At 55.7% G+C, this 24,230-nt stretch overlaps 13 protein-coding genes across 13 annotated transcripts in view; 7 read left to right on the forward strand and 6 right to left on the reverse strand.

Annotated features, from left to right (window-relative positions):
• The first annotated feature begins 1,258 nt into the window (after positions 1–1,258).
• M421DRAFT_416647 (uncharacterized protein) lies at positions 1,259–2,551 on the forward strand. Its single transcript, XM_033591147.1, has 3 exons — positions 1,259–1,553; positions 1,606–2,457; positions 2,509–2,551. Exons 1-2 carry the CDS (start codon positions 1,502–1,504, stop codon positions 2,421–2,423), a joined length of 870 nt encoding a protein of 289 aa, XP_033453305.1. The 5' UTR covers positions 1,259–1,501; the 3' UTR covers positions 2,424–2,457; positions 2,509–2,551.
• A 4-nt stretch (positions 2,552–2,555) lies between these two features.
• M421DRAFT_98201 (3-deoxy-7-phosphoheptulonate synthase) lies at positions 2,556–3,764 on the reverse strand (the record flags this gene model as incomplete). The annotated part of the gene is made up of 3 exons (XM_033598588.1): positions 2,556–2,836; positions 2,890–3,669; positions 3,722–3,764. 3 exons carry the CDS (start codon positions 3,762–3,764, stop codon positions 2,556–2,558), a joined length of 1,104 nt encoding a protein of 367 aa, XP_033453306.1.
• A 1,232-nt stretch (positions 3,765–4,996) lies between these two features.
• M421DRAFT_1621 (uncharacterized protein) lies at positions 4,997–5,908 on the forward strand (the record flags this gene model as incomplete). Its single annotated transcript, XM_033587691.1, has 2 exons — positions 4,997–5,077; positions 5,126–5,908. 2 exons carry the CDS (start codon positions 4,997–4,999, stop codon positions 5,906–5,908), a joined length of 864 nt encoding a protein of 287 aa, XP_033453307.1.
• Positions 5,909–6,047: 139 nt separating this feature from the next.
• On the forward strand, positions 6,048–6,377 carry M421DRAFT_416650 (uncharacterized protein). Its single transcript, XM_033591148.1, has one exon. The coding sequence runs from the start codon at positions 6,081–6,083 to the stop codon at positions 6,300–6,302; it is 222 nt and encodes a 73-aa protein (XP_033453308.1). The 5' UTR covers positions 6,048–6,080; the 3' UTR covers positions 6,303–6,377.
• Positions 6,378–6,767: 390 nt separating this feature from the next.
• On the reverse strand, positions 6,768–9,258 carry M421DRAFT_416651 (uncharacterized protein). Its single transcript, XM_033591149.1, has 3 exons — positions 8,794–9,258; positions 8,621–8,746; positions 6,768–8,571 (listed from the first exon to the last, which is right to left on the reverse strand). The coding sequence occupies exons 1-3, from the start codon at positions 9,082–9,084 to the stop codon at positions 6,940–6,942; spliced, it is 2,049 nt and encodes a 682-aa protein (XP_033453309.1). The 5' UTR covers positions 9,085–9,258; the 3' UTR covers positions 6,768–6,939.
• Positions 9,259–10,187: 929 nt separating this feature from the next.
• On the forward strand, positions 10,188–11,841 carry M421DRAFT_98204 (MFS general substrate transporter; the record flags this gene model as incomplete). The annotated part of the gene is made up of 3 exons (XM_033598589.1): positions 10,188–10,238; positions 10,311–10,645; positions 10,695–11,841. 3 exons carry the CDS (start codon positions 10,188–10,190, stop codon positions 11,839–11,841), a joined length of 1,533 nt encoding a protein of 510 aa, XP_033453310.1.
• On the reverse strand, positions 11,625–13,443 carry M421DRAFT_416653 (DUF383-domain-containing protein). The gene is made up of 4 exons (XM_033591150.1): positions 13,203–13,443; positions 13,104–13,149; positions 12,837–13,054; positions 11,625–12,780 (listed from the first exon to the last, which is right to left on the reverse strand). The coding sequence occupies exons 1-4, from the start codon at positions 13,221–13,223 to the stop codon at positions 11,917–11,919; spliced, it is 1,149 nt and encodes a 382-aa protein (XP_033453311.1). The 5' UTR covers positions 13,224–13,443; the 3' UTR covers positions 11,625–11,916.
• A 278-nt stretch (positions 13,444–13,721) lies between these two features.
• M421DRAFT_416654 (uncharacterized protein) lies at positions 13,722–16,371 on the forward strand. The gene has a single exon (XM_033591151.1). The coding sequence runs from the start codon at positions 14,090–14,092 to the stop codon at positions 16,157–16,159; it is 2,070 nt and encodes a 689-aa protein (XP_033453312.1). The 5' UTR covers positions 13,722–14,089; the 3' UTR covers positions 16,160–16,371.
• A 394-nt stretch (positions 16,372–16,765) lies between these two features.
• On the reverse strand, positions 16,766–17,634 carry M421DRAFT_256495 (uncharacterized protein). Its single transcript, XM_033588647.1, has one exon. The coding sequence runs from the start codon at positions 17,384–17,386 to the stop codon at positions 16,886–16,888; it is 501 nt and encodes a 166-aa protein (XP_033453313.1). The 5' UTR covers positions 17,387–17,634; the 3' UTR covers positions 16,766–16,885.
• A 1,082-nt stretch (positions 17,635–18,716) lies between these two features.
• On the forward strand, positions 18,717–19,186 carry M421DRAFT_1626 (uncharacterized protein; the record flags this gene model as incomplete). Its single annotated transcript, XM_033587697.1, has 2 exons — positions 18,717–19,033; positions 19,096–19,186. 2 exons carry the CDS (start codon positions 18,717–18,719, stop codon positions 19,184–19,186), a joined length of 408 nt encoding a protein of 135 aa, XP_033453314.1.
• Positions 19,187–19,377: 191 nt separating this feature from the next.
• Positions 19,378–21,538, reverse strand: M421DRAFT_416655 (pisatin demethylase). Its single transcript, XM_033591152.1, has 3 exons — positions 21,079–21,538; positions 20,834–21,033; positions 19,378–20,783 (listed from the first exon to the last, which is right to left on the reverse strand). The coding sequence occupies exons 1-3, from the start codon at positions 21,299–21,301 to the stop codon at positions 19,647–19,649; spliced, it is 1,560 nt and encodes a 519-aa protein (XP_033453315.1). The 5' UTR covers positions 21,302–21,538; the 3' UTR covers positions 19,378–19,646.
• Positions 21,539–22,379: 841 nt separating this feature from the next.
• M421DRAFT_256621 (S-adenosyl-L-methionine-dependent methyltransferase) lies at positions 22,380–23,785 on the forward strand. The gene is made up of 4 exons (XM_033588649.1): positions 22,380–22,458; positions 22,509–22,564; positions 22,671–22,971; positions 23,038–23,785. The coding sequence occupies exons 3-4, from the start codon at positions 22,860–22,862 to the stop codon at positions 23,682–23,684; spliced, it is 759 nt and encodes a 252-aa protein (XP_033453316.1). The 5' UTR covers positions 22,380–22,458; positions 22,509–22,564; positions 22,671–22,859; the 3' UTR covers positions 23,685–23,785.
• Positions 23,581–24,230, reverse strand: part of M421DRAFT_256535 (uncharacterized protein) — a 3,082-nt gene continuing 2,432 nt past the window's right edge. Inside the window, exon 3 of the mRNA XM_033588648.1 lies at positions 23,581–24,114. Within this exon, the coding sequence (XP_033453317.1) occupies positions 23,886–24,114 (229 nt within the window). The 3' untranslated portion in view covers positions 23,581–23,885. The remainder of the gene's footprint in view (positions 24,115–24,230) is intronic.

Consider the following 24,230-nt stretch of genomic DNA (forward strand, 5'->3'; position numbering starts at 1 on the left):
TCAACTGCCCGCCCTATCAGGCTGGAGCTTCCCGCGCCCGATTGCGACATTAGCCCGTTAGGGCAGAAGAGGAGACAAGAGTGACTTGTGCTGTGACTGTTCGTGCTCCAGCACTACACGTCTGCCTACCAGTATGCGCAGGTCACACTGTCACTGTGAGTTTTCTGTCTTGTGCAGGTATTGCGAGCCAGACGACCGAAACCGGGAAGTACTCGAGGCGCAAACCTGCTGTGGCTTGTGTGAGACCAAGCTGAGCAGCCTGGGCGTCAGTTCAAGTCTTGACGCGAAACGAGGCGGATCCACCAACTCTGGACCCTGAGATCTGCGTGCGCCCAAAGATTGATGTACATTCGACATGCTGATTCAAGACAAAGACCCGCCGATGCACCGTGGTAAATCTTCGCACAACTGATCCACGGGCGTGGAGGTAGTGGCGGACTCGATGCTGGATGTGTTGATGAGACGGTTGATCTCCAGTAACCGACCAGGCTGATAGATCCGCTTGTCGCGTGCCGGTCGGGCTCCACAATGGTGACCGCTGTTTTGTCGAGTTGGCATTATTGCTAATTGCAGATCTCCTTGATTCACGCTGACCAGGGCCGGCTATCTGAAGTGCACTGGCTTGCAGGTCTCAGAATTGACCCCGGCAGCGCAGCGACATCGTTCATCACCGCATCTTGGAGGGCTCGCTGCAGCCTGTGGTGTTGAGCGGAGCCAAGAGCACATTCGCTGGGATTCGCTCATTTCTCTCGGCCGTCGGCTCTGTTCCTGCAGTGTTAGCCTCCCACATTATCACACAAAGCCTTGGATCTTTGGTAGTGTGAACGGGCCGTTGAAAAGTCCTCGTGGCCTTCTAGCACGCTCTACGGTGAAAACGGACCGAGTAGTGAGTTGAGAACTGCCCTGTTTCCTAACCTGAAAGCTGTAGAATGTCATGATAAGTCCCGAGTCATCCGGTGCTGGGTGGTCAATAAATCAAGGAACGACTCGTGAAGAACGCAAGTCAAGGGACTCCTGCTCCGAACAAATGAAAGCCAGGTCTGGACACACTACTGAACGTTTCCGGCAGTCGTATAGGTACCTACATACGATGAGGCATTTGTTGGAGACGAGAAGTGCAGGAGACGCGGGAATGCAGAATCACTGTGCTGCATGTTCACTTGTGCTCTCCCCTGTCAGCAAGTGGATGGCAATGCTAACAATATCACGCTCAAATTTGAAGAAAGCTTTCGATACCAAGCTCAGTAAATTCAAGTTTCGATAATACAAGAAGCACCTTGCGCAAATAGATGTCGTCTTGCACGTGTCGACGCGAGGACGCGCCTGCCAAAAGCCCCCGCGCTACGCGTAACTTCCAACTGCAACCCCACCCACTTCACCGTCCCACAATACAGCCAACATGTCGCGAGACGAGACACCGCTGGTACGCGACATACCAGATGAAGAATCATACAGTCATGTGCACCGCGTAGTACTCCAGTCATTCCTTACCCATGGCGTAATGACACTCGACGAGTTCAAGCCCGTCCTCGCGTCCATCATGACCGCCCATAGTCCGCCGCACCACGTCCACTACACACACAATCACACTGACACGCACCTCAGACCCCGACCGTCCCTTCCTCGAGGGTGATGTGACGCAATCCGGCTTCATAACGCCGATGCTGCAAACCATCAACGCACGGCTGGAGCCATACAACTACGAGATCCGGCACGGCCGCAACCAGATCAGCAAAGAGATAACCTACGCCCTCGTCAACAAAACCTCCGACGCAATGACGCAGCTCGCAACCCGCTTCTCCGCCTCGGAAATAGCGTACATCCGCCGCCTGCTCGATGCCATGTTCGAGACCCACAACACCGCCGTGCGCGAGACAATGGCGCTCAAGCAAATGGAAGCCAGCAACCTCGCCAGACCGCGGCGAAGCAGACAGAGCCAGGCAGCCAGCGTGGCAGACGCGGCTGACAGCCAGGCGCCAGACACAGGAATTACGATTGCAGAGGCGGATGCGGTGCTCAATGCGCTGGTCCAGGATGGCTGGTTGCAGCTCAGCAAAGCCGGGTACTACTCGCTTGCGCCGCGCGCGCTGATGGAACTGCATTCTTATCTGAAGGAGACGTATAATGAGGCTGCGGAGGATGAGGACGACGAGCCGACGGTCAGGATCCGCGACTGTGAGGGCTGCAGGGAGATTGTCACGTATGGGGTGCGGTGTAATAATCGCGAGTGTGGGGTGCGCTGGCACGACCGGTGCGCGAACCAGTATTACAGCGGCAGGAGGGCGGAGGGGAAGAAGTGCCCGCAGTGCAGGACGGTGTGTGGAGGGAACGTGTATGTGGGCGAGAGAGCGGATAGGGTAGCGAGGAGGAATAGCTCAGGCGGGGGAGGAGGAGAGGAAGTGATGGATGACGAGGACGAGTGATGATACCCAGTGCAAGCGAAGAGGCAAAATGAAGGCAAGTTCTTCGAGAGTCTGATACACCATTTTGAAGTCTCATCTTGTGCAGATGCGAAAGTCGTATATACAGTGCCCAAAACCACCAATCTGTCACGTTTAGTTCACACCGTTGGTCTTGCTCTTATGCGCCCTGCGCTCCGCAACAGCAGCAGCAAGGTCCTCGAGCACGCCCACTGTGGTGTCCCAGTCAATGCACGCGTCGGTGATGGAGACGCCCTTCTTGAGGCCGCTGGGGCCCTCAGCGGGGACCTTCTGGTTGCCCTCGTTGATATTGGACTCGATCATGACACCGACGATGCCGGTCTCGCCGTTGCGGATCTGGTCCGCGACGACCTTGGCGACCTTGGGCTGGTTGCGGTGGTCCTTGTTGGAGTTGCCTGGGAGCATCAGTACACATCGTCTGTTGAGTGTGGAAATAGGTCTGGCGTACCGTGAGAGCAGTCCACCATCATGACCTCGGGGAGGTTCTTCTTCCGCAGCGACTCGCGCACGGTCTTGATGCTCGCGGCATCGAAGTTCGTGCCCTTGGATCCGCCGCGCAGGATGACGAAGCAGTGCTCGTTGCCGCTTGTCCTGGTGATAGCGGCCAGACCCTGCTTTGTGACACCCATGAAGTGGTGCTTCGCAGCTGCGCTGCCAATCGCATCAACGGCGACTGTCAGACCGCCGTCGGTGCCGTTCTTGAAACCAATGGGGAACGAGAGACCAGAGGCAAGCTCACGATGCAGTTGCGACTCTGTTGTGCGCGCACCGATGGCGCCGAGGGAGATCAGGTCTGCGAGGAACTGGGGCGAGATGGTGTCGAGCATCTCGGACGCAATGGGCATGCCGGCGCTCGTGAGGTCAACAAAGAGCTTGCGGGAGATGCGCAGGCCCTTGTTGATCTGGAAAGACTCGTCAATGTCGGGGTCGTTGATCAGGCCCTTCCAGCCGACTGTTGTGCGGGGCTTCTCGAGGTAGGCACGCATGATGACGCAGATGTTGTCTTGCAGCTTGTCGGCGAGAGCCTTCAGGCGCTGGCAGTACTCGAGGGCCAGCTCGGGGTCGTGCAGCGAGCAGGGCCCGACCATGACCAGGAGACGGTCATCCTGCTGTGTGATGATCTGGACGGCTTCCTTGCGACCGCGGACGACCGTCTTCTCGGCGTGTGATGTGATGGGAACCTCGGCGGCGAGGAGCTGGGGAGGAATCAGAGGGTCGTATCCGAGGACTGTGCAGTGGATTAGTATGAGGGTCAATTGGAATGATACGACTGTACCCACCGCGCACATCGTCGCTCTGCTCGTTGGAATTGAAGGAAGGCATGTCTCCTGCTAGTGTAGGGTTCTTGAGATCTGCGTCGGCGAAGGCCATTGTGAAGGTGTCTGCTTCTTATAGCTCGTTAGAACTGCGCCCTACGCGGTCCAGCAGGGCAGTCTGTTGGCTCTACTCACAACAGGCCGCTAAGCGATCAAGAACAGCGGTCAGGCTTGTGTGCTGAGCGCAAGCTGTGCAACGCCACGTAGGGATGTGGTGTGTGAGGGGCAATGCGCTGAGGTCAATGGGATGCTGACAGTGAGGCACGGTGCCAATTGATTGAGACGTGGAGGTCGTGCAGAAGTAATCGTCCGAGTTCGGAAGCTGACTATGGTGTGAAAGTGTGCAGTTTTTACAAGTCGCCTCGGTCTGGATGGAGTCATATGCATACACAAATACCTCGAACAATTTTAGAGCCGAGTTCACCAATGGAAGCGGGGCCAGTGCTAATCGATACCAGACCTTACTCACCGACTTGGCGCGTGCACACGAACACAGATGCATTCCTCAGGCGCCTGGATCGCCCGCCGCCGCCAAGGGCTGTGAACACCGACACCGCAGCTCTGTCGTTGGCTGTGCTTCTGCTCGTGCTCCTCTTCGTTTGTGTATTTTGTGACCAGTGCTGATCTGCAGGAGCAATGCGCTTTCAGCTCAGTTGTTGCCATCGAGAATACCCTCTTGTTCCTCCACTCTTGCTGTACATGCATGTGACTGAGTATGGCCACACCCATCGTCCAACCTGCCTTCCAGCTGAGCAAGCTGCATTCAGCTCTTACACAAGCCTCGCTGCGGACACCCGGGCCGAGCAGAGGGAAGCGACAGAACCTCCGCGGTTTATTTCGACAAGCAACCGAGACGGATGTTTCCCCTTGACCCTGCGTCTAGCGTTTGCAAGCATCCGCCATCATAGTGCAGCAACGGCGCAACTTCACTTGCGGAAGGAAAGCCCCCCACAGAATCATCCAGCGATCCGACAGAGGCGCGCGACTCCACCAACTGGGCAGCCAGAGAGACTTCATGCAACACCTGAAACAGGGCGACAGTTCTACTGCAACTTCCCCTGATCGTCTAGCCCATCAGCATCTGCTTCAAAACAAATGAGGACGCCACATCCATCGCTGCTTCGAGCATTCCCCGCATAGACGCTCTGCGCCGCTGGTCATTTCACTGCTGCCTCGCTCGCACGTTGATCGTGTCCCTCGCTGTAATCGTATTTCAATCGTTCTGACATTACGCCCACAATGTTTCAGTTCCAATCCATGAACACCACCAAGCGGCGGCGCGACGACGACTCGGACTCTGAAGACGAGCGCAACCTTAAGGTGCACATCACGAAGACTCTGCGACGACGATTAGCTAACATGCCACAGAAATCGCGACCCGTATACCTCGCACGGTTCAACCATGGTTTCGCGCAATCACCGCTACACATCAATGTGGGACCTTCGCTTCCACCGTCGCCGCCAGCAGCGACATCACACAACAGCATGCACAACGAGCAGACGCAAGAATCTACCTGGGGCGGGCCGGTGCTGTCCTCAAACTGGCAGGACGTGGACTACAGCATGGACATGGAAGAGGACGACAGCCAGAGCGACGTGCGCAGCCAACCACCAGAATCGCCGTTCGGCAATCACTTCTTTCGACCGCCGACGCTGAACCCTTCCTCCTCTCTGCACTCAGAGAACGGCAGCACCGGGCGCATATCAACACCCATACACCCAACCTTCAACAGAGGTGGAATGAGCGGATTCGGCTACCCGTCCAGCGGCTCAGCAGGCAGCATGACAAGCAACGCCCTGCCGCCACTTTCATCCCTCACAGTCCGCAAGAGCAGACAAGACCAACCCCACGACCGCAGCCGCAGCCGCCGCATGCCTTCGCCCATCTCCGAAGACGAAGACATCCCCGACACACCCACCGCCCTCACGCAATCGCAACTCTCGCGACTTAGTGTCTCGCGCGAGAAGCCCGAGGACATGGACATGGACAAGGAGTCTGCTGCGACCTCGCTTACGCTGCCTCTCACACCGCGCGGTCGGAAACGCAGCGGTGCGCTGACAGGCACGCCACGGTTCAGCATGGGTTATCGCGACGACTGCGAGAAGTGCAAGCAACGGGTGCCAGGGCACTATTCGCACTTCCTGCCTTGATCCACATGGCTATAGTACACACGACAACAACTTCATTACATTGTTTAGAGCACATGGCGTTATCATCAGGCGCTGGCGTGCGCAACGGGCATGGTTACAAGAGCATGGAGGACCCAATATTTTGCAAGGCGTTCAGTAGGGCATCTCTGCATTTTCTCTCGAATCACACAACATGAACGAGCTCGCTGCTCCCAGAATATTCTCTACCGCGCATATACCACCAATGCATTACCACTATTATTCAAGCCGAACCTCCCACCTCCACTTCCTCGCCACACCTCCCACACCTCCCACAGCTCATTCCCGCCCATCGACCACCACATTACCACCGAATCCCGTCCTTCGCTTATCCTCTGCACCCTCTACTTCCACCTCGTCCTGCTCAGCATCGTGAAACATCCGGCCCGATCGAGCCGTGCAGCTAGGGCGCGGAATCATGTGCCCTGGTTATAGCACCCTTCTTAACGGGCGTTGTGAAACGAGCGCGGCCAGCGACGGCAGCGTAGACGAGCGCTTGCATGTGTTTTATGCTCTTGACCACTGTCGTGACCACTGTTCTTTCGTGGTGCGAAGGAGTGGTCGTGCACGGTCCGCTGTCCTGGTACAAGGGTACGGGCATGTTTCAGGCTTCAGGCTGATACTAAGGCATGGTGCTTGTGCCTCGGGAAGAGGGTGCCGCTTTCATCAGGCGCTGAGATTGCTTAGGTATATCAGCCGCTAGTACGGTAGGTATGGCGGGCTTTCAAACTGGAATTGAAGGTAGTTGCAGGGGCACGCGGGTGATGGGTTCCTGCCTTATGTGCGCGGATGCAAGGCTCGTCGGTGTTGGGCTGGGAATTTGCGGAAGCGGATTTGGAGTATGTTCATTATCAGGAATCGACCAGCGACAGTGTCACCTAACGCTTAGCCTATACGGGGAGGTAGAGTGCAATGAAGATGGTCAAGAGTTCGACGCCGTAACGCCAGCCGTGGTATATATTCCTGTCGCAGCAAGCCATCCCAAAGCATGTCAGAACAAACACGGTGCGCATCTACCAGCACTCCCACTTCTGGCCTCCCATGGCCACCAAGCGGTTGAACAGCTCGTCTCTCAGGGGTATGGCCGTGAGCCTGATAACACTCCCCTTGCGATCCACAATCTCCAGTCCATCAGCAACCTCGCGGTTCATTGCCCAGCCAACAACCAGCTTCGCCTTCCATCCATATCCACCGATCTTCTTGAGCTCCATGATGTCGCCGACAGGAATGCTCCACGACGGATGCAGATCCTCACGGTCCTGCGTGCCGATCTTCTCAATCGTCGAGTCCGTCGAGAACGCTATGCTTGGAATCGTAGCAACAGTCGTGATGTACACATGGCCCTTCTTACCCTTATCTCTCGCCTTGAACTCCACCGGGCCATCGATTTTGTTCACGTCTTTAGGCTGGACGGCACCGAGGCGGTTCTTTGCGTGCTCTGAGCCGACGGCAGCTTTGACCTTGTCGGCGCCGATGGTGGTTTCGACGCCGCCTTTGACGGTTCCGCGGAAGAAGTTGAGGATCTTACTCCCTTTCTTGCCGTGCTTGGTGTCTTTTGCTTTGTCGATGTCGGGGCCGCCCGTTTGGTGCGCGATAGTTGGGTCGTGCGCCATGGCTTCGTCGAGCTCGGCTTGCGTTGCGTTCAGCGGCCAGTCTGAACCCGCGGCGCGCAGGTCCTTGTCGCTGACATCGACTGGCGTCTCTGGTGGGGGCTCGTCGATGCGAGGTGGCGGTGGTAGAGGCGCCTTGTTGACTTCGCCGATGCGGAGGAGGGTGATAGTAAGCTGAGCGTTAGTAGGGACGCCCTTGAGTAATGTGTTGCGGAGCTCGAGCAGCTTCTGCCAGTTGGGGAATTTGCGATTTAACTGTTCAAGGCCGCGCTGGATGACTGGGTCGCCGAAGAAGCCAAAGCCAATACCGAAGGTAAAACCTTTCATGAACATGTAGGAGGTAACGAACAGAGAGGCGAGAACGAGAGGAGCCAGGACTGCTGCGAGGCGCATGCGGTATTTCCTCTTAGGAAAGGGAGCGGTTGGTTCGAGGGCATTGCCAAAGCGCTCCCATGTATCGGTCACGTCTGCCAGACCGTGCATGATGGGGCGCATCTTAGTCCACATGGCAGTCTCCATGGGGACCTTTGTCTTGTCATGTTTTGCAGAGGCCTTCCCACCTGATGCTGCTTGCTGTGCGTCTGCAGCGCCAATGGCGATGGATGTCGGGTCTGGAACAGTATCTCCTTGAGGGTTTTCACCTTCCACAGGTTCGCCTTGAGGGTGCTTGCCAGTAGCACTGGCCAGTGCAACATGAGCAATACCATTGACGAAGTTGTTTGCTTCCTGTTCCACGGCCTCACCCTTGTGGTTCTCCGGCGCTCCTGTTGCGCTGTCCTTACTGCCCAAGGTGCCAGCCTTTGGCTTCTGCACGCCTCCCTTAGAGCTGACGAGCGCGATTGGGGCAGGTGGGAATAGGATTTCTCGAGACGGTGGGTAGACGATAAGTGTGACGAGGGCGATCGATACCAGTGGCATGATCAGGTCGAGTAACCAGGCCAGGAAATAAGCTGCGGCGAAGTATGAAGTACGGTTGAACTCGCGCCACGAGCGCAGACGGACGACGTGCTTGCCGAATGTGAGAACTCCAATGCCCTACAATGGCGTTAGCAAGCAAATGGATGTTTCGGTATGTTTAACATACTATCGTCATGTAAACGCGCTCGAGATTCGCGCGTAGCTTGTCTGGCGAGAACTCCTCTTCGTCCGCAATGTTCATGTCAAGCCCTCCAGGGGGCGCGGTGGGAATCTCCTTCACATGATACATTTGCTATTTATGTCAGCTCGATTTGAGATAGAAGTATCCATCATGCTTACCTTGTTGAAACGGCGAACAAGAAGCCACACATCCTCGTTCGAAAGACCTCCCACAAGCGGGCTGTCCACATGCTCCTTTGGTTCATTCCAGCCTAGATCCAGCACTTCCTGACCATGAGCTACTTGGGCTCGACCAGTACCATGGTCTGGGTTGTTGCCCTTTGCTGCTTCAAGAGCAAGCTCGTGGCTCTCGGTAGGCGCATCTACGATGGTTGTGGCCTTGCCCTCGTGAACGGTGGGGTCTATCTCCGGATGAGGGAGCAGGTCCTTGAGAACCACTCCTTCGACCATGATGTGCGAGGTTGTGTGGTAGGAATTCAAGAATATGGGCGACCGAGCATGGGAGGCTTGCTCTTTGTTTTGCTGTTATACTACACCGAGGGAGGTGCGCTTTCCCATGCGGGCTGCGTCATAGCCTGCGCTAGTTCACGGCCCGCTCACAGATCGCGAAGCCACCGCATCACTGGAGATCATCAGCTGCCGCTTTGGGCCAGAACCTCCACGGCGACCGTTACCTCCACGGCAACCGTTGCTTGACACTTAAAGCATGCGCTAGACGCTGCTAGACGCATGATGTTGAACGGATCCAGAACACTTGTCTGTGGTGAGCGACGCAGAGCCCCAAAAAATGGTGAATTTGTGATTCAGCATGTGTCAGGAATGGCATTTTCGCTTACCGATCTTCCCCAAGATCGTGATCTCCGCCACGTCCACCCTTCACTGCGTGTTCCCTGCTTCGCATCACTTCTTATCCTGTCACTGACCTCCACACACAGTCCGCGGATGCAGTGCGCTGACGCAGAACAGAGGCTACATTACTCTTTTGACGTGCAGCGTCATAGCATGCCCGTTGTGCACGTCCCTTCTGGGGATTGAGGGTCTCGATTTTGACAGGTGGGCCTTCGCAGGATCAGCTCCACTCGCTGCAATGTCCCGTTCTAGCCCATAGACTCGAAAAAGCTTTGATGAGAGAGGCTCAGTGCTGGTTCCGACTGACAACCTTTCGAAAGCGGGATCTGACTCGAGCACGATTCACCTTGCATGCGCAATAGTCCACCACGAAGCGTCGATGCGTAGTCAACGCATTCATATAAACACGTCATGGTTCAGAGGAAACGCAACTTGGTTGGAGACTTCGAATATACGGTATGGATACTTATCCGCATACAACGGCCCCTCGATGATTTGATTGGCGGCTATATCGGCTTTAAACCCCGTACATCGGCTTCTCCTCGACTTCCGAAGCGCAATCCGTCATGGATTTCCTCTGTGTATTATTTGGTTCTCTCCTGCAATGGTTTCGGTTCTTGCACCTAAGTTTGGATCTTAAGGTTCTTTTCGCTTGCGCATCTTACTAGACAGGTTTTGCATAGGGAACACATGTGCGACCGACAATGACAAGTAGCGAACCAGAGGCCGAGGGCGGCCAAGCTATGGCCAGCTCGGTAATACATCAGACGTCAACTCCAGCACCTACACCAATTTCGACTCGAGAGAAATTGGGAACTGAAAAACAGAAAGAGTCATCGAACTGGGACATAATCTACAACACACTCACATACTGCCCGCCACGATGTCGATGGGATCCAAACAAGCCGCCGCAGTTCTCGATGTCGATGAACGTCCTGTTCGCCTTTGCGGCCGGCTTCACGGTCGCAAACCTGTACTATAACCATCCCATCCTCAACATTCTAGCCCGAGACTTCGGTGTTCGGTATGAACAAGTCGCGCAGATTCCTACAGTCATGCAGGCTGGCTATGCTGCAGGCTTGCTGTTCCTATGCCCACTGGGCGATCTACTGCCCAGGCGTCCATTTGTATGCGGCCTCGTTTTCTTCACAGCAACGATGTGGTACGTTGAAACATCATCCAACCCGAACCATGACGACTGATTCCCCCAGGCTCGGTCTTTGCATAACAACCAACCTCGGCGTCTTCACAGCCATCTCTTTTATAACCGCCGTCACGACCGTAACCCCCCAGCTCATGCTGCCGCTAGTCGGCGACCTTGCGCCCCCCAACCGACGCGCAGCAGCACTCTCCATCGTCGTCTCAGGCCTCATGCTCGGCGTGCTCGTCGCGCGCGTGCTCTCAGGCACAATCAGCAACTTCGTAACCTGGCGAGCCGTGTACTGGCTCGCGCTGGGCTTGCAATACCTGATCTTCATCCTACTATGGCTGTTTATGCCCGACTACCCTGCGACCAACCCGGGAATGAACTACTTCCGCATCCTGTGGGACATCCTGCTTATGATCCCGCGGCACCCGGTGCTCGTGCAGGCCTGTCTCGCGGGGCTGCTGTGCTCGGCGCCGTTCACGAGTTTCTGGACAACGCTCACGTTCCTGCTTGCCGGGCGCCCGTACCACTACAACTCGCTCACCATCGGGCTGTTCGGCCTCATCGGCATCGCAGGGATGCTGATCAGCCCGCTCTGGGCGCGCGGCATGACGGACAAGTTCGTGCCGCACTTCAGCATCCTGTTCGGGCTGGGCTGCAGCCTGCTGGGCGTGTGTCTGGGCACGTACCTTGGACCATTCAGCGTCGCCGGCCCCGTGCTGCAAGCCCTTCTGCTCGATTTCGGGAACCAGACGGCGCAGATTGCGCAGCGCAGCGCTATCTACACGATTGAACCCAAGCGCAGGAACGGCGTCAATACGGCCTTCATGGTCAGCACTTTCTGCGGGCAGCTCATCGGGACCGCCGCGGGGAACCACATCTACGCCGCGGCGGGCTGGATCGGGAGCGGTAGTACGAGTGTGGGCTTTATTGCGGCGGCGCTGTTGGTCATGGTTGCCAGGGGTCCCTGGGAAAATAATTGGGTGGGGTGGAGGGGCGGGTGGAGTCTGAATAAGAAGAATAAGGATAGTGCGGATGGGAAGACGAGTGAGACGCGGCATTTGGGAGCACGAGAGGAGGGCGATGAGGTGGGCGCGGTCGAGAAAGGGCTGGAGGAAGTTGCTGCGCAGGAGGGGAACGATAGGCCACTGCATGGGGATGGGAGTGAGAAGAGTAGTCAAGAGGGTGTCGTTCGAGCAGTAAAAGCATAGCGTGCGTTGTACACGGCGTATTTCGGGTCAGCGATTCATAGATGGTGCATTCAAGTTCTTCTTGAGTGCGTTCCTCTACAGGATTTCAACCAGCTGGTCCTCCTCGTCATCCTCAGGACCCAGCTCGATCATCTTCCCACTCCCGCCGGCGGCCGCACTCATATCAGGAATATCCTCCTCTTCGCCCTCCTCGTTGCGCATCAGGATCTGCACGAGGCGATCACATGCGTCCCTGACGTCCTCATTCTCAGTATGCAAATGGCACTCGCGCACAATCGGATACACCTTGACCTTGCGCAGCACCGCTCTCCCCTCGGGCGTCGTGGTCAGAAGCAGCAGCGTCTCGAGATGCGACTTGACAATCTCCGGGTCCGACTCGCGCTCCTTGTCGGGCTCCAGCAGCTGCAGCTCGTCCAGCATGCCCTCGGTGTCGTCATCCGAGTACTCCTCCGGCCCCATCAGCGGCAGCAGGATGTAAGGGAGCAAGTTCGCGCCGATGCCGGGCGCGGGCAGCGTCGGGTCTTCGGGCAGGTTGGACAAGAGGACGGGATGGGCGGGGACGCGGAAGGCAGCGTTCTTGATCGTGGAGGCTACGCCCAGACGGCGGATGTGGCTCTTGTGGTCAGTGAAGACCTGAATCTTGGCGATGGGGATGATGTTGCTGTCGTGCTCCTGCGGGGTGGTCAGGTACTCGCGGCCCTTTTCGAACTTAGCCAGGTCGGCGAAGAAGTACGAGAGGTAGTCGAAGTCGGCTTTGGCGTTGTATGCGCCCTCGGCGCCCTTGACGAAGCAGTCCATCAGCTGGTCCATGGCCCATTTTGAGCTCGACAGCTCCTTGGGCACGTCGCGCTTGAGCTCGAGCACGCGCTGCAGCGAGTCATCCTTTGCCATGTTGGCGAGGAGCATGGCCATCTCATTCGCATTGGGCTCCTTTTTGTTCTATCGCCCGTCAGCCCTGTGTCGCTTGCCCCAGATCTGCTGGAGAACTGACATACTGTGATCCGCGACAGTAGCAGCTCAAGGAACTTGTCGTCCTTGGCGATGTTCTTCAGGACCTCGACGTCGGCCGAGATATTGATGAGGATGGTGAGGGCATTCTTCGCAATCGGCGCATAGTCCTTAGCCAGCAGCTTGAGATCCTTCACCGGCTCGAGCTGGTTGCGCTTGAAGAGGGGCACATCAGCTTGCGAGTATCCGACAAGGTGCTCGGCGGCTGTTGGGTGTGAGCGACATGGATGGCGGGGTGGTGGGGCAGCGCTCACCAGCCTGTCGAATCTGCGTGTTGCCGTGGTGGAGGAACTCGACGAGCTGAGGAAGTCGTTAGCGATTCGATCCAGAGTGCATCGTGGCTAAGGCTGTACCTCTTCTAGTTCTGTAGGCATTGCGAAAGTTGTTGCTGATGTCGCATGCGCCAATGACGGACTCTACAACTTTACAAAATTCAACGTTATCGATAACAGTACCGTAGCGCGGACCCCTGCAATCGCCCTTCACGTGCACGTCCGCGACCGCAGGGTTTACGTCAGCGAAAGGGATGTTTCCGCCGCCATGAGAACACATGATAAGCACCGCACTATGACTCGGCGAGCGTTTATACTTCACTTGGGCCTCTAGGAAGACTCGACGTCGTTCCTAGCCCACAGTCGGACCCTTAAAATAGTGCTTCGAGATGATCGCTTCCTCCCGCAGCTTGGCCCGGCACACACCTCTATGCCCTGTGCGCTGGTCAGGCACATGCTGCTCGGCGAATGAACGCAGAAGCAGCGTGCAGAGCGCTGGCAGTGCCGGCGCGTAACGTGCTGCAGCCAACCACCGACATTGAACCTCTAAGCGCCCAGCAGGGTCAGCGTCCTGATTGGCCGCCCCCACTACCAACAGTGCTGCAAGAGGTAGGTTATGCACCGGAAGCACCTCTACCGCTATTGCGGCGGGTAACGAGCAAAGATGTGCTGGTCTTGAAAGCGAAGATGCATCGTCGTTTCCATATGCTCATGGTCCGTTGTGTTTCCAGCGTCAACCTCACAACTACATGCATTTACACACCAAGTGCTCAACACGGCTATTCACATAATTTCTAATATCCAGCTAAAAGAAGAGAAACCACGGACTCAAGATGACAGGAGCTGGGTTCCAGTTGTTTCCTCCACCCCCTCGGGCAAGGCAAACCAGCCCAGCTCGACGACCATCACCAGCTGCGAAGCCTTCTGTTCCAGCACCAGCTGTGGAGAGGAAAGACAGTGCGAACCATATGGAACAACCAATCGACTTTCACGAGCTGGTCATACAGGTCAATTCGGTCCCTGTGTCGCCGTCGAATACCAACAATGCTGCTCCAGCAATCACCGCACCGCCTCGAGCGCACGTTGCGCCAGCAAGTGGTTTCACATCAGGCCCTACAACAGCATCGCCAGTCGTGGCACAGGAAGACTCTTATCGAGGCCCTTCACCATCGTTCTCGACACCCAGTGCCTATAACCCTGAGCCCAATCGAGCAGTCTCTCCTGCATTCTCAATATGCGACACACTGGTCCGCAGCAACACAACTGCAACACGACCGCCCAGGTCACCGCAAGAAGAAATTCAAATGCGGTCTATGTTCCCAACATACAATCCCAACCTTGCTCTCTCGCAACAAGTGTACATGCCTACGCAAGCATCACCAACCCACCTACAGACAAGCAGGTCACCATACTCTTCAGAGCCATACATACCCCATGGCAACACCTCATCGAGAAGTACCCTGACTGTTAAACCGCCGCTGAAAACGTTCTTCACCCCTTCGCATTTACTTGACAATCTCTGGTTGGCTACCAACGGGCAAGAAGAGCCAGCGATCCAGATTTACACCCTCAAGATGCATCGAGCAACAATGGCGAATCCTACCATCACGTTTGGCACGACACCTTCTCTTCCGTTCTATAGTTTGGCAACGACGAACCTTGCTGGCGAAGACGCTCCTGTACAGAGTATCATCAACGAGCTCCTGATCCAACGACATCACCCTACCCAACCACGAGTGCTCCCGATTGCACAACTCGACTTGATCTCACCCCCTTCTATGGACACAATGACATTCGATTCCCGGCAACAAGAGTCTACCACACTCCTGACAAGCATCTACCCAAAGCTGGCCGCTCTGCAGGCTCTAGACGCCGCCGCAACCTCGCCAGCCGCGTCACGCATCGCTCTCGTCGACCCCGGCGCACAATCACCCGCAGCCCAGCGCCTCGCAGAAGACGTCCTTGCCGGCGCCGCTCAGCGAGAATGCTGCACGCTCCTCTGGACGCGCGACGACCCTAACCAAGCCGCCAACCCCTGGGCCCAGCACATCCCCTCCGAGGGCGCATATCAACTGCACCACCCCACGCTGGGCATCTTTCCCATCCAAATCGATGGAGATTGTAGTCTGATCAACAAGCCGTCCACGCGCCCCGTAACCGCCATATACGGCCACAACATGCCCTCGACTCCCGCTCTGGGCATGGCGAAACCAGCATCCATCACCCTCCTCAACCCTTACATCTTGTCTACAAGCACGCCTCGCACCAACGCCTTCTCCCCGCTCCCCACCCCGCCCCGTTTTGACGGCCAAATGCGTCCCATCAGCGCCACCCCGAGCACCATGAGCGTCACGCAGCTGCCGACGAGCACGGACGCCACGCCCGACGAGCACATGCTCGCGCGCCTCGACTTCGCCAACGACGCGCTGGTGCTGAACCTCGGCGCGCTGACGCGCTTCGGGAATCCATTCCTCGTCGACGTCGCGGCTTCCACGCTGTGCGCTGTCGCCATCGCGGAGGCTACGCGGGGCAGGAGTAGTAGGCAGGCGAGTCTGGCGAACTTTGACGCGCCGCCCGCGAACGACTACGAGGATGTGAGTCCCGAAGCCAAGGCTCGCAGCTTGAAGGACAGTTTTAGACAGGATTGGGAGGGCGTGGATGTGCGGGGCAAGCAGGGGCGGGACAAAGCCGGAGTCGCAGTGACGAGCTCGCTGCGGAAACTGATGCTGAGCTTGAAGAGCACGAGCGTGGATGAGACGACGGCGGGTCGGACCCGCGACCGCAACGCGCAGTTCGACAAAGATATCGAACTGGGCGAGTGGTACGGACAGACCGCCCCCCCTTCTACCAAGGAAACGCGGGCGGCGAAGAAGGCGCGCAAAGCAGCTGAAAAGGAAGACCGGCTGCCGTTCGTTGCGAGAGCGATCATCGGCGTGCTGACTTTTTCGTTCAAGGCCGTGGTCTGGGTGTTGATGGTTGTGTTCAAGATCATCGCCGGGATGTTCAAGATGGTGGTTCGCACGGTCAGCAAACACTGATGACGTGGTGTGTTTGCATAGCTATATAGTTTGAAGTGGGCTTCGATACAGACTTGCGGTTCTATATAGACGGATGGTTTTGCAATGTACCAATTTTCATCTCGCGCTTCAGATCCCCACCAACTGTCCCAACTCCTCACACGCGATATTTCGAGCCCACAGCTCGATAATCGAGAGACTCCAAGGTGTCGTGATCAGCTGGATTTGCACCTGAGCGACGCGAAGAGGAAGGGCTCATTTCTGAAAGTGTCCTACGGGGGGAAGGGCATTCTGGACTGTTGGATGGAGATCTGGTGGCGGCCATAGCTGTGCGAAACCAACTAATTGACCTAGTATGCGTGAAGCGTGAATGCAATGGTTAGCGAGCGAGCGCTGCCTTCGTTCAAGACCTGGTTGTTCCGAAACTATGAATCCTTGAGATGGACTGACGCACTCCACCGAGGAAAATGAGCACTTCTGAAAGAACTTTGGGTGCTTGGATCCCATGAGTGTGGGTGGTAAAGATGCAGATTACGAAGGGAAAAACGGCAGGCCCGACAGGGCTGGTTTGGCGAAGCGCTTTAGACGATGGGACTGTTCATAGCGACATGAGCTCCGTCTGTTCAAAGACGTTCAAGACGATCAGATGAGATCCCATGCTTCTCTAAATAGATATTGAACGGTTGGTTGCTCGCTGACGATGTGACTAGTCGCGGATGTCTGTTCTCCGAAGATGGTTTCCCTTCATCAGCCGGAGATCGGTCTTCGCCTGATGAGCACGACACATGAAGATGGGTCTTCTTCATCAGCCGAATATGGGTCTTCTTCGGATCCATGCCTGTTGTCGGAGCTCCGCCTTCTGTCCCTATTCTCTCTCTTGTCAGAGTCTTGTTTCTTCTCGGACATGAGCCCACGACCGCGATGCAGAAGGGTCCCCAACTGAGTGATTGCTCTTCTTGCTTCATTACTGAAGTATTGAATCAAGTCTTCCTCGGCTCTAGACAGAGGAACGCGGTCGTAACGACGATACAGGGGGCCGTCCAAATTCGCGACGACGCACCTAGCCGGATTCTGGAGTTCAGCGTTGATTGACGGTGTGCCTCTACTGGATACGAGGAATCTTATCGGTAGATCACTGGGGATTGACTTCGCAGTTCGGAGGACGAATCGAGTCTGGTTCTCATTTTCACAGTGATCCAGACCGTCGACGAAGATCAGCACTGGAACATTGAGCTTTCCGTCTTTCATTGCGCGTTCAATTGGGTCGTTGATCAGTACGTCCCACTGATTATCAAGGTTCGTAAAGGATATGTCTTGGTGCCTCCACGCCGCTCGGTTGATATAAGGTTCCAGATGGTCGTTTCTCGCTACTTGGATAGCGACGGTTATGAACAGATGGTCTGCATTGCGCACCCCTGACCACCTGAAGGAGAACGTCGCGCAGATAGCTTCCTTCTTCAACGTTTTGTGTGTGGTCCTAGCCACAGTGCTCTTTCCATTTGTTGACCACCCATTGAGCAGAGAACGTAATATCGGTCAGATTCACGCGCCCATCTCAATATGAGGTCAAGGATTCCGCATGTGGCCAAACTGAAACCTTCTTCGACAAGAGGTGTGTCCTCGACTGGTCTCGAAACAAAGCTTCCCTCCTCGATATATCTCAAATGCTGGAGGTAGTGGTTTTGGGTGTAGTGATTGTGGATGTGATCTCCATCGCCCATGTGAGTAAACCCGCCGTGGTTGTTAACTCCAAGGTAAGTATGACCCTGAGAAGAAGACACGTTCATAGTTTGGAATGTCACAGGGACGTGTTAAGTTTGCGATCGTGAAAGTGACAGGTGTTCGGTAAGCATCCGGCATTCGCTGCTCCGAGTAACGAGGCGATACTGAGAACTGCAGACAGTTCGCAAAACAAGCGGACTGCTGAACGTGAGGTAACGATTGGGCTGAACCTGGGGGGCTGACTTGCAGGCTGCAGCGACATGGGTGTCTACTACGGCCTGCAATTGGACGAGGCAACAAACACATAATGCCAAAGAAACACAGCTGTGTACATCGATTCGTCTTGGCCAAGCAAGTAGGCTGAGACAAATAGAGTGGTAATTAGATTCCGGATAGGCTGCTGATCGCAAAACCTTGCAAGCTCATTCCAATACCTCAAATCTTCTCCAGCGCTTGCTTCACTCACCCATGACTAATGGAAGTGGCCAGCCTTGCCGTCGGCGTTGTTGGACTTGCCGCATTGTTTAATGGTGTAGTCGAATGCGTCGAGTACGTCCAGCTTGGCTCTAATTTCGACCGCGATTTCGAGACCAATTAATTCATCTTGGATGACATTGAACTTCGCCTGCGCCGCTGGGGTCAAGTTGCTGGCGTCGACGATGAGGCTTCTGCTAGATCGCAACTAGGCACCAGGTACAGAGATGTTGAAGCACGTCTTCAACACATCCAGAGCTGTCTAGACGACGCGAAGGCAACCTCAAACAAATCGATCGTTATCTCGAAGTACTAATACGAGATCGCAGTCCAGCAAAGGCTTTCAACGCGAGGGGCCCGTGTTCGAACAACCTCACGTAGAATGTACCGACCGGTCCAGCAAGCCAGCAAGCAAGCAGCCTGGGCGCTCCACGATAAGAAGACCCTAAACAACCTGTTCATGACACTCAACGCTTTGATCGATGGCTTGGAGCGCTTGGTCCCCGAGCCGCAAATGCGATACCTCTCCACGATCGAAGTCGCCGAAATCGACGATCCAGAAGCTCTCGAGAGCTTCACCAGCGCGCTGAAGTTGGAGGCAGCGATACAAATGCGACGCGCGACAATTTTCTTCAGGCAGCCGTCGATAAGCAGCTTGGTCACCGTTACAATCGCACTGCAAATCTCGAGGGTACCAAGGTCGGCATGGATGACATAACAATGGAAGATTCACCCGCTGACAGTGTCTCTCATTCTCGAAGACATGAGTACAATGATACTACCAATCACTCAAAGGCGAAGGTCTTGATGGGTAATGTGTATGGCAAGAAGAACGACTTCTGGGACGATTGAGGTCACACGCAGCCCCATGTACGGCTGTTCCTGCTTCCCTGGTCCTGCTCTTTCCATGGTAGTCTTTAGCGCGCCACCGGTTCTGATAGACGGATAGCTTGGGTTGATCAGGGACGGTCGGGCTGAAGAGCAATTGCGACATCCAGGATAGGTAGAATGTTGAGTGGTCGTTGGGCGATTATGTGTGTCGACATGTTAGCCGTGTTGTTCGTGGGCAAGCAGTAAGGATTCCACATACCGACGTGTTACCACAACCAGTGATCTCCCAAATGAAAGCAAAATAATCGACGGTGTATTTGAAAGAAGCAAGATATAAGTTGTGATCTCACCTCAAACGCTTTCTTTGGTAAGTCGGATTCTCTTTGCGTATACCCAGTCTCGTAACGAAAACGATGAGCAGCGATGAATCATACACATCATATCGCATTACTCGAATCCATCGCGCTGCATGATTTCATCACTACCTCGCTGTAACATCGACCCACATATCCTTAATCTCCCACAATCCCAAACTATTATGCGTCTTCCACGGCTGCGTGGGATTACTCAGCGCAAGATCGAAGCACCTCAGCAGTTCAAAAATACACTTGTGCACTTCAATCAACGCAATATTGCGGCCCAGACACACCCACCTCCCGTATCCGAACACCATATCGTTCGTCTTGATCATCTGCTTCAGCCTGTCTTTCTCAGCGGGATGGGACTCGTCGACGAACCAGCGCTCGGGCCTGAAGACTGCAGCATCTTCGCCGTACAGCGTGCGGTTGTTGCGGTGCATCGACCACGCGGAGTAGCCGACCATAGTGCCGCCAGGGATGAAGTACTCTTTGCCTTGCACGGTGACCACGTCGCCGGCGTCGGGGGCGACGCGGGAGAAGAGGTTGGCGACGGGTGGGTGAATACGCATTCCTTCGCGTACGACAGCGGACAAATAGGGCATTTTGCGTGCCTTGGAGTCTGAGATGATAGATGGAGACGCGGGGGCGGTGCCTGATTTCACTGCTTCATCGATTTCGGCCTGGAGCTTTGCGTATACGCGGGGATTGCTCATGACATAGAGCAGGATGATCCGGATCGCGGCAGCCGTAGTGTCGGAGCCAGCGAGAATCTGCTCAAAGGCTTCCTGGAAGAGATCGTCGCCAGATACACCATTGCGGATGAAGGAGGCGAGCATATCTGATTTGCCCTCTGTTGACTTCGACCTGCGCGCATCGACTATCTTGCGCGCTTCGTGCATCATGCGGCCGTAACCGGTCTGGTCTTTTTCTGAAGGACTGATTGCAGGGCCGATGATTGGAGTCTCTCGCATCCAGCCTAGTCCCAGGCCGAAAGCTGTGTTGCCGATCTTGAGGCCTTCTTCAGAAGACTTCAGGTAATCGTTCACATCCTTGTTAGAAGTGAGGTTGCCAAATGGTGTCCCAAGTCCAATGTGGCTGATCACATCTAGAGTGAAAAAGGGGATCTTTTGGGCAAGATCCATCGCCTTGAGTGGCTTCGTTGATGCAGGCTGCGATGCGTATGTTCGGACAAGCTGTACCAGCTCTTGCACATGGCTGTCGATAGCTGGCTCCAGACCTGGATTTTCCTTGCCGGAATACTGGATCTGTCAACCCATGTTCATACAGTGTAAATAGCGGATGTACCTACACCAGCGTACATTTTCTTTCGTCGGGCATCGTGGCGGTCGTTGTCACACTCGGTGAACACGTTGTCTTTTCCGGGCTCGAAACGTGCTGCGTGGTAGTACCATGGCGCTCTGCGATATGGCGAGCGAATACCATTGATGTGAGCCCATATCTCTGGGTCGCTCGTTATCAAATGCTCAGGCGCCACTCGCGCAATCGGACCTGAGCGGTCAGTAGGTTAATATTGGGTGTGGGTCCCCGACATACCATATTTCTCAGTTACATCTCCATAGTAGCGCTGCGACTGACCGCTCAAAACGGCCTTCGAGTGCCACCACCAAGAGATACCTGTAGTAGCGGGACCCTTGAAATGGCTGAGACGATAGTACTGCCGAAGGCGCGCGATGACCACATAAGCCGTGATGACGAACAGGCTCAGATACAGGGGGGAGATCGATCGCAGCAGCGCGCCCAGCTCACCGGTAGCCATGATGATGCTCGGGTGACACACGAAAAGCAATCACTTTTGCGAGGCCCAAGATAAACAACAGAGAAACACGACTGGGCGCGGGTGGATCCTCAAGAAGGGGAAATCTCGTCGGCCGCTAGAATGCGCGTGCCGTTCATGGCTATCGCAAGCGAATTGCTGGCATGCTCTGGCTAGGGAGAGAGCGATGTCCGTGTTTGCAGCGCCGCCTGCCGTGTCTGCGACCAAGCGCACACGACGAGTAAATCTTTGCAGAATCGTATCCGCCAGCAGATTGGCGGACAATTCGACCGAATGCAACTCCAACCGCTCCACCTCCAACGGAAAGCGGCCGAGCACGAATGCATCGTCAACCGCTCCACCTCCAACGGAGAGCGCCCGAGCATGAAGGCCGGCCAGCAATAGCGCGCTCGATCATGTTGTCGAGCTATGCTCGCCGTCAACCGAATGGGCAGCAAAAGTTTTGGAGATCATCACCGCGACAGTGGTTCAAAGAAACATAGACATAGCAGCATCACCAGACAAAGCACATCGATACCGCAAAGCTGCAGCTACGAGTCAGCGATGCCCTCCCTGCATGGACTTCTGACCAAACTCGGCCAGACCCGCCATGCTCACAATATCGCCAGCTCAGTAGTGTCCTCAAAGTGGATTGGCCTGCAGCAGCGACCAGGTTCGAAGCCTGCAACCACGTTTCTTCCCGCCGGTGCACGTTCATCGGCGCCCCGGCTTTCAGAGCCGTCCCGCAGTACATAATTGACGCCCTCCGGGTCGCTGCTCTGCCAGACGAGTCAGCGTGGTCTTCTCTTAACGTTCTGGAAGATAGGACCCCGGAGAACCCTTTGAGTGATACTCAAAGAACTTACCGACAGCCTCGTCGCTGTGTCTCGAGACTCGAGTATAAAGGCTTGCTCGAGCTTGCCTTTGACGTCTGACACATTTGCTTACCCTAAACCCACCGCGTCCCGAGCCAGACCGGCAGGAGTGTGGCGTGGTTGTCGACCGTCAGCGAAGTCACGGCCAGAGACCAACAAAAGGATGGATGCACAAGCTATCACAGGAAAAGTGGGAGAGACAATAGCCTTGCCGGGAGAGACAGCACCAGCTACAGCGACTGGTAGAGAAGCATCGACTTCGTCAGAACCTGCAGAGCCTGCAAGGCAAGAGCAGACTTTCGCGGAAACAGCGCCAGAACCAACAGCTGCAGCAGGTCCATCCTCGGCGGTGGAACATGACCCTGCTCCAATCCAGCCTCCGATCCAACCTGTAAGTGTTCCAAATTCATATCATCAGATCGGATGAAGCATGTTCGAGTTCAGACATCAAATCGAGATGACTTGCAATTTCCATCCCATGCTCAAACGCCCCACAGGAAATCGACTTCGATGAATCAGACTCAGCGTACGGCGACTCAGATCACCTGAGCGATACAACATCAATACCGTCCACCATCTGGAGACACCGCTACGAGAATGGTCGCCGATACCATAAGTTTCGCGAGGGCGAGTACTGGGGCCCAAACGACGAGCTCCAGAACGACCAGCTCGACATCGCACACCACATGTTCCTGCTGCTCCTCGGGAACAAGCTGCACCTTGCGCCCATCGAGAACCCGCAGCGTGTGCTGGACCTAGGCTGCGGAACAGGAATCTGGTGCATGGACATGGCAGACGGTGAGCACCCCCATTCCCTCGCACACATAGTAGCTCGACGCAGCATCTGATCGTTCACGCGCGCAGAACACCCCGGCGCCGAAATCATCGGCGTGGACCTATCCCCCATCCAACCCTCCTTCACGCCACCAAACTGCAAATTCGAAATCGACGACGTAACATCCCCTTGGACCTTCGCGGTGAACTTCGACCTAATCAACATCCGCTCGCTGTACGGCTCCATCGCCGACTGGCCCGCGCTGTACGCCCAGGCGTACGCCCACCTGCAGCCCGGCGGGTACCTACACGAAGTTGAGATGAGCATCCAATTCAAGAGCGACGACGGCACGCTGGCGCCGGACCACGTGCTGAGCCAGTGGAGCGACGTGTTCCACGAGGCGAGCCGGCGGTTCGGGAAGAGCTTCTACGAGGTCTGGAATCTGGTATCATACGCTAAGAACGCGGGCTTTGTCGATGTCGTCGAGCATGTATACAAGGTCCCTGTCAATGGATGGCCGGCAGATCCAAAAATGAAGGAACTCGGGCGCTGGAATTTCTTGCACTGCTCCCAGGGCGCTGAGGGGTGGGGGTTGTTTCTGCTGACCAAAGTTATGGGGTGGAGTGTTGAGGAGGCGCAGGTGTTTATTGCCAAGTTCCGGACGGGTCTAAAGGAGCGCAGGGTGCATGCGTATTTCGAGGTTGTGCAGTTCAGCGCGCGGAAGCCATCTAACTAAGCGCGAGACGCGAGACGGGGATGGTGTGGTGAAGCAATGCGATTATGCAAAAAGCAGAGAGAGGTATCTAGACTCAAAACGTACCACTCCAAACGCCGCAACACACAACCCAAGACGTCTATCTACCATGGGTAGCAAGCGTCTCAAAACCCAAAACCCAATCCCAACGCCCGTCATAACTTCATCCACACCCCCCTCATCTCATACCGCATCATCCATGTCATCGTCTTCCTGGACACCCTCGTCGGCGCGTGCAAGCAGATCCTGCTCCTCGCACGAGCGCTCCACCTCGTCGGCGATGAACTGCTCGTACTCCTCCAGACTGCGCTGGACGTGGAGCTTAAACCGTACAATATCGTCGAGCATGCGCTCGATCTCGGTGTGAAGTTGTTCGCGCAGCGCGTTGGCGCGGAGCTGGAGTTGTTCGAATCTGGAATTGTTAGCGGTGATTCGTTTTGATCGCAGGGTATATCTATCTAGACGAGAGAGAGAGAGAGAGAGAGAGAGAGAGAGAGAGAGAGAGAGAGAGAGAGAGAGAGAGAGAGA

The sequence above is a fragment of the Didymella exigua genome (genome assembly GCF_010094145.1).
Source record: "Didymella exigua CBS 183.55 unplaced genomic scaffold M421scaffold_3, whole genome shotgun sequence".
Lineage (NCBI taxonomy): Eukaryota > Fungi > Ascomycota > Dothideomycetes > Pleosporales > Didymellaceae > Didymella > Didymella exigua.